The sequence below is a fragment of a genome, unplaced genomic scaffold (genome assembly GCF_019419815.1).
Source record: "Pyrus x bretschneideri cultivar Hongxiangsu unplaced genomic scaffold, Pyrus_bretschneideri_v1 Contig5, whole genome shotgun sequence".
NCBI classification, from domain to species: Eukaryota; Viridiplantae; Streptophyta; class Magnoliopsida; order Rosales; family Rosaceae; genus Pyrus; species Pyrus x bretschneideri.
The window spans coordinates 7,885,928-7,901,799 of NW_025999787.1; the positions used below are offsets into that span (position 1 = coordinate 7,885,928).

The 15,872-nt window shown below is 38.1% G+C and overlaps 3 protein-coding genes across 3 annotated transcripts; 1 reads left to right on the plus strand and 2 right to left on the minus strand.

Moving 5' to 3' along the window:
• Positions 1–32: 32 nt before the first annotated feature.
• LOC103963240 (proliferating cell nuclear antigen) lies at positions 33–2,011 on the minus strand. Its single transcript, XM_009376029.3, has 4 exons — positions 1,608–2,011; positions 761–913; positions 564–661; positions 33–471 (listed from the first exon to the last, which is right to left on the minus strand). The coding sequence occupies exons 1-4, from the start codon at positions 1,924–1,926 to the stop codon at positions 241–243; spliced, it is 801 nt and encodes a 266-aa protein (XP_009374304.1). The 5' UTR covers positions 1,927–2,011; the 3' UTR covers positions 33–240.
• Positions 2,012–4,536: 2,525 nt separating this feature from the next.
• On the plus strand, positions 4,537–7,583 carry LOC103963238 (mitochondrial uncoupling protein 2). Its single transcript, XM_009376027.3, has 9 exons — positions 4,537–4,790; positions 5,357–5,575; positions 5,680–5,758; positions 5,930–6,063; positions 6,164–6,262; positions 6,381–6,485; positions 6,903–6,977; positions 7,119–7,205; positions 7,321–7,583. Exons 1-9 carry the CDS (start codon positions 4,710–4,712, stop codon positions 7,342–7,344), a joined length of 903 nt encoding a protein of 300 aa, XP_009374302.1. The 5' UTR covers positions 4,537–4,709; the 3' UTR covers positions 7,345–7,583.
• A 1,815-nt stretch (positions 7,584–9,398) lies between these two features.
• LOC103963237 (protein GRAVITROPIC IN THE LIGHT 1) lies at positions 9,399–11,542 on the minus strand. Its single transcript, XM_009376026.3, has 3 exons — positions 11,366–11,542; positions 10,484–11,205; positions 9,399–10,403 (listed from the first exon to the last, which is right to left on the minus strand). The coding sequence occupies exons 2-3, from the start codon at positions 11,163–11,165 to the stop codon at positions 9,628–9,630; spliced, it is 1,458 nt and encodes a 485-aa protein (XP_009374301.2). The 5' UTR covers positions 11,166–11,205; positions 11,366–11,542; the 3' UTR covers positions 9,399–9,627.
• Positions 11,543–15,872: the final 4,330 nt, after the last annotated feature.

The following is a 15,872-nucleotide window of genomic DNA, read 5'->3' on the forward strand; positions in this document are numbered from 1 at the left end:
AATCAATCAAGAACCCATGAAGAGAAAAGAAATGGGAGAATGAAAGATAACATTGTCTTCAATCGAAAACCTACAACATCTTTACCTAATGGATTCAAAAACTCCTAAACTACAGATTTGCTAACTCATTGTCACAGAGAAAGCGAGAAAAAACCCGTATTACAAATCCTCTGCCTGGATTTTTAAACAGAGCAGTTTACATCAGCAAAAGAGTATGCTGATGATGATGTGGCATAACACTCAAGCTTCAGGCTTTGTTTCGTCTTCGTCATCTTCTATCTTGGGAGCCAAGTAGAACCTAATGTAGCCCATCTCTGCAATCTTGTACTCAACCACAACTGGAAGTTCAGAAGACAAGCTGATTGTGACCGTGTTCGACAATGTGGTAGCCTTTGTGAACGAGTTCATGTACCTCAGAGCAAATGTCAACGACACTGGCTCGCTCATATTTATGACAGTTGCTTCATCAGGCTGCAATTCCCGAAAATCAGCAAAATAAAGTTAGGCATCGGATTGCAGTAGCTAAAAACCTTACAGACAATGTTTTCACAAGGACAGTATACCTTGTCGACGGTAGTGTTCTGCCGACAGACAATGTTAGCAGTGCCAATATCCCCTCTTGTAGAGAACTTCACTCCTTCCTTGGTCACAGATATCACAACTGCAAACAACATCAAACCATTACTCACATATCCACAAGACAAATACACGAAATTTGGATAAAGCGGAATCATGTAAAGGGATAAAGAGTAAAAAGTACCAGTATCACCAATGCCACTGAGGTCTTTACATATTCTAGCAAACTCAGCAGAGGGCATTGTCACAATAGACTGGTATTCTGCCTCCGGAATTCCAAGGTGCTCGCTATCAATATCCATCAGCTTCATCTCAAAATCAGAAATTTTATCTTGTGCTGTGATCAGTCACCCATAGAAAACACCGAAAATCAAAACAACAAACAAATACACCAACTACAACACTAACATTGAAGCATGGTAATAAACTATCACATAACCAAAACCTTGTTTCCAAAACTTCCACTTAACATATACAACTATCGGATACAATATCTCCCTATAATTTTAATCACTGTCAGTACAACTTTCGTCACTTAGAATTCAATTTCTCACAATATCAGCATTTCTACATATTTCCATACAGAATAAGAGCCACTGCAGGATCATATAAATGAATCTCTACGGTAGAACCTCAATGCGGTACAAAGTAATCAACATCGGCAAACACAGAATTATCAGATAAAACCCCATTTCTGCTTAAATTCTACTAACAAATTTGCAGGTCATAACCAAATAAGAGAAAAATGACTATCAAATCCAGTATCAATTTCAAATTCATAAAAATAAATTTAAAAGATTGTTTCTTTTTGCTTTCCTACAATTTCTTGCATGCAAGAGAAGCAATTACAAAAAGCAATAATAAAGAAAGAAAATTAATGGCCAGTAATCAAAATTAATAGCAAAAAAGAAACCCAAATTAACGAAATCCCAAATGAATCAAATTGTTTAGGGAAAAAAAACCTTAATATAAAAAAAAAAGGGGGGGGGGGGGGGCGGGGGGGGGGGGGGGGGAGGAAAGAAAGAACATACTGGGGCTTTCGAACATGAAGGTGACGGTATCGCTGCCGTCGTCAGCCTTGATGGTGATGATGTCATCATTTCCGGCGCACCTGAGCATCTTGGACATGTTGCCGAGGTTCATGCCCATGGAGATGTTGCGGTCGCAGCGGTAGTGCTCGAAGCCCTCGGATCTGAGGAGGAGGGCGACGAGTGCCACGTGGCTGGAGTCCATGGCCTGGAGGGAGAAGCCGGAGGAGGAGCAGTCGAAGTTGGCGTCGTTCACCAGGTCCTTGATGGACTCCAGCACCTTCTTCAGCAGCGAGCCCTGGACCAGTCGGAGCTCCAACATCGTTTCCGGGTCGTCGGAGGCGTGCGGGTTGTTCGATTTGGAGATATTGAGGGGGAGATTTGGAGGGTTTGAGCGAGGGAGTGGGGGTTAGGGTTTATATAGTGGGGGAAATGGGAAGCGTACTTGGGAATTTTGGGGTTTGATTGGCGGGATTTGGTGGGTTCGTGTTCCCGCGCAGGACTTTGACGGGGAGGGATTGGCTGCAGTGAGGGTACGGAGTAATTATTCCTGCACCTTCAGTTGTTTGGACTTATTTCTGATCCAGAAACTGAATTAAATTAAAGGCCCATGACCGGGTGGCCCATGAAGAAAAAACTAACACCACCAAAGCCTTTTTTTTTAAGGAAAACTAATGAAAAAAACTTTAAAACTTTGAGTTTTAATGATAACGACAAAATAAATGGTAAAGTGAAAAGTATCATGTTTGACTTTTTAGTATAAAAATGTAATTTTTCGTTAAAGTAAACAGTAGTATGGGCTTTTCGTTAAAATTTCCTTTTTTTATGGCTTTTTTTTTAATGTACAAGTGATAACGGAGGAAGGAAGAATCAAATGCAGGACCTCAAGATGGGTTAAATCAAATACTCTTAACCGCTTGATTGGCATGCCTCTCATCTAAGTTAAAGAAAAACAACATTAATTTCTACAATTGGGTTTGTCACTCAGTTATACACTAACAGTATGTTAAAGTTGATGGCAGTGAAACAAATTAGACCGTGTAAGTTAAAGTATCTTTGTAATATGTCTTTATAATTTTTCTAGTAAATTTTTAACCAAAGTTTGTTCACAACTCTTGTTTGAAGTGATGTCATGGTAGCACAAAGTATAAAGAAGTCAAACATAAGCTGAAATTTTATATGGTGAATGGATTATGTTTTATCTCATTTGCCGCCTCTTTTACTCACAATATATTGCAAGATTTTCTCGTTATAATTTGTAACAATTAATTTTCTTTTGCATACCAATTAATTTTCTTCTATCTTTAGAGTTAAATATCTATGATTCAATTGAAACCTCTTTTTGGGAATATTTGGTGTCAAACTTTTTGCATTTAGTATTGACACCAAACCCTTCTCCCACCACATTTTATTTGGTTGATGAACTTCAATCAATCCCTTTTAGACAGAAAATAACATATCATAGTGAATTATTTTCTCTTTTAATTGCATTTTATCATCTAACTAAACGTCGAAAAATCAACAAATACGCATTTTTAAATAAAATGCTAAGAGTGAAATTCTTGTAAAATGTAAGTTAAGCAAATAAAGCTAAAAATAGAAGCCATATTTCCTTTCACTCCTCAAATCACAAGTGTTCATCATCGAGCTTAGCAACACGAGGATAAGTCATGTCGTTGAGAAAATAATTGTCACATGTTGTTTAGATTCAATTAAACACGCACTGAGATGATTAGTAGAGTCCCCATCCACACTAATTGAGTTGCAAATAATGCGATTTTTTATTGAATAATAAGCGTTGTGAGTTTTCTAACAGACAATGTTTTCACAAGCGATAACGGAGGAAGGAAGAATCAAATGCAAGACCTCAAGGTGGGTTAAATCAAATACTCTTAAACACTTGATTGGCATGCCTCTCGTCTAAGTTAAAGAAAAACAACACTAATTTCTACGCTTGGGTTTGTCACTCAGTTATACACTTACAATACTGTTAAAGTTGATGACACTTGAACAAATTAGACCGTGCAAGTTAAAGTAGCTTCGTAATTCTAGTGAATTTTTAGCCAAAGTTTGTTCACAACTCTTGTTTGAAGTAATGGCATGGTAGCACAAAGTATAAAGAAGTCAAACATAAGCTGAAATTTTATATGGTGAATGGATTATGCTCAATCTCATTTGTTGCCTCTTTTATCTCACGATACATCACAATATTTTCTCGTTAGAATTTGTAACAATTAATTTTCTTTTCCATACTAATTAATTTTCTTTTATGTTTAGAGTTAACATCTATGATTCAATTGAAACCTCTTTTTGGGAATATTTGGTGTCAAACTTTTTGCATTTAGTATTGACACCGAACCCTTCTCCCACCACATTTTTTTTCTGTTGATGAACTTCAATCAATCCCTTTTAGACAGAAAATAACATATCATAGTGAATTATTTTCTCTTTTAAATGCATTTTATCATCAAACTAAACGTCGAAAAATCAACAAATACTCCTTTTTAAATAAAATGCTAAGAGTGAAAATCTTGTAAAATGTAAGTTAAGCAAATAAAGCTAAAAATAGAAGTCATATTTCCTTTCACTCCTCAAATCACAAGTGTTCGTCATCGAGCTTAGCAGCACAAGGATAAGTTATGTTGCTGAGAAAATCATCGTCACATGTTGTTTAGATCCAATTAAACACGCATTGAGATGATTAGTAGAGTTTTCATCCACACTAGTTGAATTACAGATAACATGATTTGTTATACGAGTTGAGAGGCTGTAACTTTCAAAATCACAATGCCAACAAATCAAATTAAGCAGCAAATCCCAATTTAACTAATACAAGTCCACCTAACCTAACCCCCCAAAACTAAAACAATTAAAAACGACGACGACGTCGACGTCGACAACCGACAAGAAATGGCAAAGTTGTGATAAAAAGGCGATTGCGATTGCAAATGCTTCCTTCTTCTTGATCTTTTTCCATGTACCTTTCCTTCGTAACTAATCATTAACCACCTTCTTTATATAACCTTAATCCCCCCATTCCCTCTGAATTTCCCTCCCCATTTCCCCAAATTCCTTGCTTTTGAAGCTTTCGTTTTGCGCCTTCCAATGGCAGATCTCAGCCCCAGGTCTGAGATCTCCTTCTTGCAAACTTTCATCTGCAGTGCTTTCGCCGCCTGCTTCGCTGAGGTAATCGATGATACTTCACCTGTTTGTGTTCATGCTCTAAATTTCAGCGTAAATGATAGTTTTTTACTGCTTAGTTGTGAAATTTAGTTTACTGGGTCGGTGGATTTGATCATAATTTAGCTTTAATTTCTGTGTTTTTAGCTTAATTAGTGTAATTTCTTGCTTGGGTTTTGTGAGTTTCTGATTGAGTTCAGTGCTGAATTTTGATCTCCTGTTTGTGGGAATGAATGTGGATATATGAAGTTGAAATTTGAAGGTAGCTGCTGCTCTTTTGTGCTTGACAGTTGGTCCTGGTATGATGGTTCAGAGATTTGCATAATGTGGCTTAATGTGAACAAACTGATAGGTTAGGATCGAAAATTGGAGCAAATTAGGTTAAATGGCGAATGCTAGGCTAAAGTCGAGACGGTTTAATTATTTTATCTTGGTGTTGAACAATTTGAGCACTTGAATTATGATTTGACGGTCTTACAACTACAAGGTCTCAACTTCATGTGTGTGTTTGTGTGCGTGTGCATAAAAATCGAAGCTTGGTGTATAATGGTGTATGCATGAATATTCTGCAGTTCTGTACCATTCCTTTAGACACTGCTAAAGTCAGGCTTCAGCTCCAAAAGAAAGCAGTCGCGGGGGATGATGCTGGTGCACCAAAATATAGGGGCCTATTGGGTACTATGGCTACAATCGCTAGGGAAGAAGGTTTAGCAGCACTTTGGAATGGCATAATTCCAGGATTACAACGCCAATGTATTTACGGAGGCTTGAGAATTGGATTATATGATCCTGTGAGTTCTAAATACGTTTTCTTTCATAAATAAAATTATGAATTACCTATTTAATGCTTTCTTTGTGACACATTCTGCATATCTATAAACTGAATGTTGAACAGGTCAAAATTTTCCTTGTTGGCAGTGCTATTGTTGGAGATATTCCTCTATTCCACAAAATACTTGCAGCTCTATTCACTGGTAAGTGTACTTGGCAACTATATTGCGAGACTAGATTTATGCAACTTGTGCTGTTCGCTAACATATTTTATCATCTGAAGGCGCCGAAACTATTGCCATTATCTTCCCTGCCCTTTGATCTAAAAAAGTAAATTTAACAGCATACTCTTTTGTTAACTTCTATGTTGACAGGTGCTCTGGCAATCATAGTGGCTAATCCAACTGACCTTGTGAAGGTTCGACTTCAATCTGAAGGAAAGTTGCCAGCTGGAGTTCCTAGGCGATATGCTGGAGCCTTAGATGCTTATTCCACTATAGTAAGACAGGTTAGCTTTTTTTCAAAGTAGAGCAGTGTTTTTCTTTGTTCTGCGTTCCTAAATATTGTTTGCAGACCAGCTTAGTTGTTGAATATTTGTTAACACTTAGGAAGGATTAGGGGCCCTATGGACTGGGCTGGTGCCAAATGTAGCACGGAATGCTATTGTAAATGCTGCCGAACTGGCCAGTTATGATCAAGTGAAGGAGGTAATCTCATAACATTCCTTCTCGGAAGTGCAGTTATCTTTCTAATTTGAAAGTTAATATAATCTGCTATAACTAGGATAATTATCCCAGTGATTCCTGATTCTTCATACTTATGCAGACAATTTTGAAAATTCCAGGGTCCACGGACAATATTTTAACTCATATCCTAGCTGGTCTGGGTGCCGGTTTCTTTGCAGTTTCGATTGGCTCTCCTGTTGACATGGTATGCACTCTGTAACCTTTTAGTTGTGGCATTAAGTTCCGTGGTTTTCTAGGTTGCATGCTTGCAACATATGGAAACTACAACAGATCTGTAAACATTAAACAAAATTTAAAGAAAAGTGATCATATGATAACCATATGCCTTCTCGGTGCGCTATATTCCAACCTAAGAAAGTAAAACAGAAATGATAAGTGCTTGCTATATTTGTTCACCAATTTTAATCATCATTGAATGCTGGTTTTGTGATGGTAGCACCGACCTGCATTGCATATTATTCGTTTCAGGCTGTAACAACGGTGTGCCAGTGAAAGATTGTGATGACATTTTCTAATTGTACAAAACAATTTTATTTAGTTTTTGAGTGGATGAGTTAGTAAGGGAAATGTTGGCTTGGATGCCTTCCTTGTTATGTTCTAGGTGAAATCCAGAATGATGGGAGATTCAACTTACAAAAACACCTTGGATTGCTTCGTCAAAACATTGAAGTATGAGGTATGCTTTTTAATCAGTTTAATCTGTGCGTGCACTCTGATTCTGTAAGCCATTCGCCTTCGAAGTTTTTGAATGCTAAAAGGCCAATATCTACATGGGTTTTTGTGACTCCATTGTTTTGCAACTCATGACATACTGCAGGGATTTTTGGCCTTCTATAAAGGGTTCCTCCCAAACTTCGTTCGGCTAGGATCATGGAATGTGCTTATGTTTCTAATGCTAGAGCAAGTAAGATTTGCATTAATGTGGGATTTTCAATTGCACAGGCAGTTCATGTTTAACTCCATTAACCTGCTTGTAAATCGTAACGATTCCTTTTCGCTTTGTATGTTTTCCATGGCAGGCGAAAAATGTTTTTCGGGTATAAATACGCTCTTCGGATTTCAGTCACCACAAAGCACGAAGACGCAGCTTTTGCTTTGGAGTGGCATTTAAAGATTCAATTTTTTTCCCCCAAATTTCTTCTGCTTTTCCATTTTAGGCATAAAATCCTTATATCTTTGTATCGTTGGAGAGAGTTTGAAAGGGAATCATATCTTTGTACCCTTCTTTGGGAAGCTACTTCCCTACAACTATACTAGACAACTATATAAATATTGTTATTTATATTTGCATTGCCATTTGAATTAATATACAACGACAATAATAAAGCATTATCCTACTAAGTGAGGTCGGCTATATGAATTTTAGAACGTTATTGCGCTCAGTTTTGCGTCAAGTCTTCTATTAGCTCCAAGTATTCCATGTCTTTTCTTAAAATATCTTTTCAAGTTTTTTTCCACCCTTTGAGCCTTTGTCTTATAATCGCATCTATAGATCTTCGGTTCATATGTCAAAACCATCGTAACCGAATTTCTTAAAGAAAGTTGATGTTCCACCATAAAACCAATTGGTAATATAGAGAGTAACCTAGCCACTTATACGTCCATGCAAGATTCCTCCTCTCATTAATGTGGGACTCATTCTCAACATTTCTCTCATCTTTTCTCTAATTGTAGCTGCTTCCACTTTATCTCGGATATCTTATTCTTAATTATTTTTCTTGTGGCATCAGCTAAGTGGGGCTTGGCTTGCCACTGGACTTCGCTAAATGGCACTACAATCCACTTAAAACTCGCCACGTGGCAAGTCTTAAATAGATTCTTTTATCATTCTTTTATATTTAAAATTTTTATAATTATTTTTTTAACTAATTAATATATTATATATATTAATGTTATGTTTCCTTTTTTATTTCTTTCCCCCTATTTATTTTCTTCCCAAATCCCCCCACCCCACACTTTGTTTTGCCGTAGGTCTTAGGACTCCCCCCACCCACTCCAAGTTTATCATAGAAAGCAACCATAAGTTTCTTTTCTTTCTTTATACAATAGTTGCTGTGCACACTCCAAATTATCGAGTCAATTTTTTCATATTTGTTATCTTTCACTGTTTTGATCGTAGTAACTTTCTATTTTCAAGAAAGTACTTCTCTACCAAATATAATTAAGAACTATAGATAATACTATTTGAAATAAAACTTTGATCAAAACATTAGCTATCAAAAAACTTGATATCCCAGGTGAATGTAAAAGTTATTTTGACTAATTGTCAAGCAACCAGACTATATAAATAAAAAGAAAAAAAAATCCCACATTGTCTCTTCAATTCATCCATCTTCAATCCATGAGCTTTATGTTTCCAGCATCTGCGCATTTTTCTAAGAATTCTTGAAGTTGAAGAGCTAAAGTTGTGTTATCGAAGATGTCTACTGCCAAGTACACAACCGATGATGTGTTCAAAAGAAACTTACATATTCTTAGTTGCTTTCCATGATAAAATTGGAGTGGGTGTAGAATTTTTTTTTTTTAAAAGAGAAAGAAAGAAACGAAACTGGGAAAGAAAGAAAGGGGAGAGAGTACTAAAACCTAAAACCTACTGCAAAACAAAGTTGTCCCGGGGGGGGGGGATTTGGGAAGAAAAAAAACAGGGGGAAAGAAATAAAAAAGGAAACATAACATTAATATATATAATATAATATATTAATTAGTTAAAAAAATAATTATAAAATTTTTAAATATAAAAGAATAATAAAAGATTATATTTAAGACTTGCCACATGACGAGTTTTGAGTGGATTGTAGTGCCACTCAACGAAATCCAGTGACAAGCCAAGCCCCACACAAGTTTTTCTCGCTAAAAGTAGAGGTGCTGTTGATTGAACTGCCTAAAACGTTTATATGTTAATTATTGCAGTCGTTTGAGTCAGCTTCACAATATCTCTGGTAATCTGAACTGACCATTTTAGGCTACTATTGAGAAATCATCTTTACAATAATTCGCCAAAATCAAAAGATGCTTAGGTATCTAAATATGACATGATAAATAGAGTAACATATTGACTGTTGCCAATTGTCGATAAACAATAAAATAGTCACAACAATGATCAAGGGGGCTAAACCATTTCTAATTTAATGAGAGATTTATTGTTTAAATTAAACAGTGCAATAACGTTTACACTCTCAAAACTAAGAAATTTTAGTGTGCCCGAAATACTGGCGGTGCGCCCAATGTTCCATATTCTAAAAAATTATCCTCAAAAGTATAGGAGGCCTACAAGTCTAGTAACATTATTCAGACTACTCACTAGCAAACCCACCGCATAAACCCCTCTAATTCCTATTTACCAGATAAACCCGGGCCTTAATAACCGACCCATTCCCAAGCTTAAACCCGGGAAAAACCGGAAACCCGACAATCTGACCCATCGGAACTCGCCCGCCCGCAAACCTCACAACACTCTCCATATAACCCGGCTGAAACTCCGCTCCTCGACTCGCCTCGAACTGACTCGGCGGCGGGTCAAGCGAAAAAGCCAGCAAGTGCAGCAGCCACACCGCCTTCGCCAGCCCCAAAAACTCCCCGTAAAACTCGCTCCTCGGGTGCCCCCCTTCTACGACATGTCGTCGCTGCTCCAAGTGCCCAAACAACGACTCCTCCATCTTCGGATGGACGACGGCCAGGTACTTGGCGGAGCAGAACTTCCCGAACTGACACGTGGGCAGAATCCCGAGCAGCTCGGTGGGGTCCATGGCCTTGAAGTCGCGGTACCGGGCGAAACAGTCGCGGCGGTGCTGGTCCGGGTTGAGCAGCGACGAGAGGCTGCCGTCCATGTAGAACGTCTCGTGATCGAATCCCTGGAAGAGCTTCCGCGAAATGTAGGACTGCAGCGCGTACTTGGCGTCGCCGTTCTGGGTACCGATGGTCGAAGACGTCGTGTTGGTCCCGACGGTGGTCGCGGTGGCGGCTTCAATTGACCGGACTGCGGCGGCGATGTCCCAGTGGGCTGCGCGCATTAGGGAGAGGAGGAGCGACGTGAAAGACTTGGATGCCTCTCTCACCTGGCTCATCGTCGCCTCGAACAGCTCCGGCGCTGGAGCCGCTGCAACTGTAATTAGAAGCCATTAAGGGGTAGAATTGTCATTACGTAGTGTAAGACAAAGTTGGGAGAGAGACTTTATTGTTTACCTTCAGTCAGACCTATGGAACCGACTTTTCTTCTGGACACGGACCTGCCCTTCTTCGAGTGGGACACGTTAGCGACGCCGTTTAGCTTCTCCTTGAGGTTCTGGATCTCGACCTCTCTGCACTTCACCTCTCTCTTCAGCTCGTCCACTGCCGCTTCGTACGGCGCCACCACCTCTCTCAACGTACTCCCCGCCATCACTCGCTCTCCCCCGCCGGTAAAATGCCTTCTTCGAAACCTCTCTCTCATCACCCCGATTTTTCTCAGCTCACCGACCACGGCAGCGTCAGCCACCCTGAGCTTCTCCGGGTCCCACGGGATGTGGGCCTCCTGGAGGCTGACGTACGCCTTCTTTATCGCCCCAACGGCGTCGAAAACCTCCCGCATTGCCATCTCCATCTCCACAACCTCCTTATTCGTCTTCGTCGACCCCCGATCCTCCCCAGCCTTAAACCCTAAACCACCACCGTCGATCACTTCATTGTCTTCGTCTTCCTCATCTCCATCGTCCTCGTCATGCTCATCGCCGGTCTCGTGCTCGTACAATTCGTCGTCCTCGTCGCCGGTGTGTCGATGCACGGGGGAATCGCAGGAATCGTGGCGCCCGGCGGCGAGTGGGTGGAGCAAGCAAGAAGCCGCCATTCGTTGAATTAGATCCGAGAAATTCGAAACCTTTCCCGCCATTTTCTCCCCTTTCTTCTTTGCCTCGAGTACTTCTCCGCCTCTGAGAAAAACAAGGTAGATCAGATTCGCAGACCAGTGGCTTTGATCTTTGAGTGAGGGGTGGGTGCGCAGGATAAGAAAATTTACCGTTTAAGATAACATATTAAATTAATTGATGAATTATTAAAATAAAATAAATGAAAATTCTGAGTGAGACTGACCTCGGAGCTCAAGAGACAATCGTGTTTGCTGAAGCTTCCCAAATAGCAACGGATTACCGTGGTACGGAACGGTGAACGGGTTGACCCGGCTGCCGTTGACGGCAGCGACCTTCTTCTTTCTGAGTGAGCGGAAAATTAACGGGGTTAGTTGGTGTTACGGCCTCAAAGGTGGAAGGCTATCTGGAGTTATGGGCACAGTAGTGAGTGGACTGTGGAGGACGGGGAGGGATCAGGATCCTCTCCTGATCTAAGGATGAGGATCCTCATGATTAAGGAATGTGAACCGTTGGATGAAAATCTAACGGTTATAATTATTATAACTTTAAAAGATCCTCCTGTTTGTAGTCGTTGGATTTTCATCCAACGGTCTACACTCCTTGATCATAAGAATCCTCATTCTTAGATCAGGAGAGGATCCTGATCCTACGGGGAGGGCATGTGCATGTGAAGAAAGAGAGTGTAAAGGCTGATATGTCTGCTTATCCTACACGTGTACGTCCAGGATTTGGAGTTACAGTTGACAATGGAAAGATTCACTGTCTAATTTTAGGCATATTTTTAGCTACATTTTTTCAAACTCGATTTTAATCCCTATTTTCTCTTAGTAATTCAAAAGTTTTCGTTTTACTTTGAAACTCAAAGTTTGTTTCATTTTAGCCTTAAAATTTGATTTTGATCTCATTTTATCCTTTGAAACTTGAAAGTCATTTCTATAAAACTCAAAACTCACTTCGTATTTTCTTAGATTTGTTAATTTCTTATATGAGTTTGATTTGGGTACGCCAGGCTAATCAATTTCTTTTATTATTGGATGTTAATGCATAATGAAGATTTATAATCAAATTTTATTGCAGATGTGGCATAGTTTTATTGGGTGTTAGATCCCACATATGTTTTAGGAGGTGACCTATAAGTTTCAGAAAGAAGAGAAAGTCCACAAGTCAAAATAGAACGAATTTTAAGTTTCAGAAAGTAAAGTAATGCCTTTTAAGTTATAGATGGTAAAATGAGATCAAAATTGAGTTTCAAAAGACGTAATTAAAAATAAAACATAATTTTATAAAGAGATGACTGACATCGAGTCATGGTTAGTCCAAAAATGGGAAATATAAATTAAAGTTTGAAAATGAAAAGAAAGATAAACAAGGTAAAAAATAAATGAGAATTTGTAGAATGCGAAAAAAGAGTTTCCAAAATTTTATGCAAGATCATGGACTTCAGCAAAAGATTTGCTCACTGCTAAGATCAAGAATAGCTGTCGAACAAGAATAGTAATTTAAATTAAACTCTTCTAACAATACACAAAGAAATTTGTTTTCATACACAATTTTATCGTCTTGAATAGAGAGGCAACAATAAGCGTGTGCGGACACTGAAAAAAAATGTCGGTCATATCAATCATGTTCGGCAAAACACTCGCTTCATGCTAAGAACCACTACCAATACATTAATCGTTGAATGAGTTTAATTTTATAATTTTGTTAACTGGTAAATTATACATATGTGGTGATGATGTTCACTGTCGACTAATCATGATGGTTGACGATAATTCTATTGAATGAGACTAATGTGCACCCTAAAACAGCTCAAAATGTAACCAAGAAATTGTAACTTATGAAATATGAGGCCTTAATTTCATGGGAGGGATTTCTATTTTTTTTTTATTTTAAATGAGGAGTAGTTGTGAGGCTCACACCACATCAAACTTTAACGATCTGAATCATTTATTTTTCTAGTTGTACCTCATAAACCATCATTGCAAAATATTAGCCAAACCGAAAATATTTGAGGCATTTAATTAAGCTCAAAAAATTTGACGAACACTTTGTTCTAAGAAAAACTTTAAATTTTTTTTATTTAATTGAATTTTTGCAAGGATGATCTATGAATTGAAACTTACAAAATAGACATTCAGATCGTTGAAGTTCGATATGGAGTGGATCTCATAACTAACCCCATTTTTTAAATAAAATAGGAATCTCTTCTCTTAAAGGGTCTGATACGATATATATATATATATATATATATGTATGTATGTATGTATGTATGTATGTATGTATGTATGTAGGTTACCTTGCTTCATTGGTGCAACAAGTAAACATATGAAGGAACATGATGATGATGGTTTCAATCCCAGAGAGAACTGACAGCTCAAGTATTTAGTTCTAAGTTGGAAGATGGATAAATAGATGAGATATATTGATGAACGAGTGCAAGTGCGTTGGTATTTATAGACTTCCGACTCAGAAATTAAAAAATTTAATCATGAGAATATAATATTATGATGTGGAGCCATGAGCATATGTTAGTTGTCGGTCTAGGGGTTTATAGCGTATAGGTTTATTTTTTATTTTTTTTTGGGGGACATTTCTTCTTTTTGCCCATGTTCATTTCATTTTATTTTGTCCAGCAACAATGATTTTCAATCGAAAAGTCAAATTTAATGTGGCATGACATGAATTAGCAGCTTTTATTCTTGTTGTTAAAATTGACAGTAGCTTGAATTTTTTTAATTGATTATTAAATGTATTTTATTAATCTTAATTTTGTTTTTTGTTTTAAAAACATTTATTTTAATAGTTTAATGTAATAATTTAATTTAACATATCAAGTAGACAGTAAACTTTAAAAGATGTCAAAGTGGAGAAAAAACTCCTCCTGTTTGGATTGGACCATCGCTCATGGACGATACTGTTGGAGTATTTTGAACTGGCTTTGTTACCTCTGGTGTTATAAGTTAGCTTTGGGTTGTATACCCCATTTCTACCATGTTATGCATGTGATAGTATAAAAGTTGGAACCAACATCAATAATAGATCATAGGCACTTTGACTTGATTCTCAAAGATCACTGTGCATGAAATATGTACGAAGAGGATGACATGGATCTTGTGGATGGCAATAAAGTTTTTTACTCTCAATAGATGAAAGTGTTATAGTAATAAAAGGGTTTGTTTAGAATGGAACGTATATATTGTGAGAACAGGAACAATCCTTATATAGTTGCCAGAACATCTTTCGATCAAGCCTATTATTAAATGAGAGATACTCATAATAACAATTATAAATTTTATACCTTGATATGTTTTACCAAATAAGAATTATGTAATTGGTTGATCAAAGTTAAAACCGTATCGTTTTAGTCATATTACGACTATAAGACCACTCAAATCAAGTGACGTAATTGACGAAGTTATTGGTGGATTTGAGTTATAAGTTGTAATATGTACCCCGGCAAAGTGGTATGTGATTTTAGAGACTTGATGGTATGATCGATTTTAGGAATGAGGGTCCTCTCTAGATCCTCTTTGTGAGTATTCCGGGAATCTTCAAATCATGTCCATTCATCGTATATCGTGCGGTCAGTTTTCGTCATGTATTGTTCATGTTTAATTTTAAATAAAAATATTTAAATAATTTATGACCGCACGATGTATTATAAACGGACACGATTTGAGGATCCCCAGGATCCTCATTCTCACAAAGAGGATCCGGAGAGGATCCTCACAAGGATTTTACTTATAAGTTGTAATCTCATTGCTACAGTGCCCCGCACATGCATTATATTTGTTATGAGACCCTTTTTTTTCCTCTTGGGTTGGAAGTACTAGAGGGAATTGGATCCTCTCCTGAGCTCAGAATGAGGATCCTCATGAGCAGACCATCCTGACCATTCAAACTTGATCCAACAGCTACAATTATTATAACTTTTAGAAGGGCCCCATGTTTGAAGCCATTGGATCAAATTTCAACGATTCAGATGGACTGCCTAGGAGGATCCCCATCATGAGCTCAGGAGAGGATCCAGTTCTGTACTAGAATATTTCAACAAATCGAAAAGCAAAGATCAAATAAGAATTAAAGTACAAACAAAACAGACAGAAGAATGCTCCAAATTGATTTTTGACGGTTGCCGACTAATGCAACAAATCCAAAAAATGTCATGAAAATCGAACCAAACTGGACCCAGACTAGATTGGTCTGGTTCCAGTTTGATTCGATTTGCACCAAGTTGTGGGCCTGAGCCCATTTAACATTTTTTTGGGCTTTTAACCCATACTAAAATCATCACCATATTTATTTCTTGCAAGATGAGTATGCCCAAGCCTACGGCGAAGCTATAGAGGTGCAAGGAGGTGCGGCCGTACCTTCCCTTGTTAAAAAGCATGTCAAGGAGCATTGATCAGCCCCTTTGATCTCGTCGGAAAACTTGTAACTCCGTGAGAAGTCCCTGCTACTGCGCATCGTAGGTTGCCGCACTTTCCTTTTTTTTGTTTGAAAATACTCAATGCCAAAGAAAGGAGGAATAGAGAGCTACATTTTGCAGCTTCTGGAAATAGAGCTTCTGTTTTGGGTTCTAACGAACAAGAAGAAAGACTTTCTCTCTCCCCCATCTCACCCCACATGCCTTTTCAAAATTCACCCAATTTGTTTTGGTTTTTAAACTATTGTCCAATCAATTTGCGTCACCTAGCTTGCTAGTTAGATGTGCTGATTTATATTGGATT

Excerpts from the sequence above, each read along its gene's own strand:
- LOC103963237 (XM_009376026.3), bottom strand. The coding sequence starts at position 11,165 with ATGGCGGGAAAGGTTTCGAATTTCTCGGATCTAATTCAACGAATGGCG. Across the intron at positions 10,404-10,483 it reads TTCCATAGGTCTGACTGAAG|TTGCAGCGGCTCCAGCGCCG; the intron begins GTAAACAATAAA and ends TTCTAATTACAG.
- LOC103963238 (XM_009376027.3), top strand. The coding sequence starts at position 4,710 with ATGGCAGATCTCAGCCCCAGGTCTGAGATCTCCTTCTTGCAAACTTTC. Across the intron at positions 6,064-6,163 it reads ATTCCACTATAGTAAGACAG|GAAGGATTAGGGGCCCTATG; the intron begins GTTAGCTTTTTT and ends GTTAACACTTAG. Across the intron at positions 7,206-7,320 it reads TGTTTCTAATGCTAGAGCAA|GCGAAAAATGTTTTTCGGGT; the intron begins GTAAGATTTGCA and ends TTTCCATGGCAG.
- LOC103963240 (XM_009376029.3), bottom strand. The coding sequence starts at position 1,926 with ATGTTGGAGCTCCGACTGGTCCAGGGCTCGCTGCTGAAGAAGGTGCTG. Across the intron at positions 914-1,607 it reads CTTCATGTTCGAAAGCCCCA|CACAAGATAAAATTTCTGAT; the intron begins GTATGTTCTTTC and ends GACTGATCACAG. Across the intron at positions 472-563 it reads AGAACACTACCGTCGACAAG|CCTGATGAAGCAACTGTCAT; the intron begins GTATACTGTCCT and ends CGGGAATTGCAG.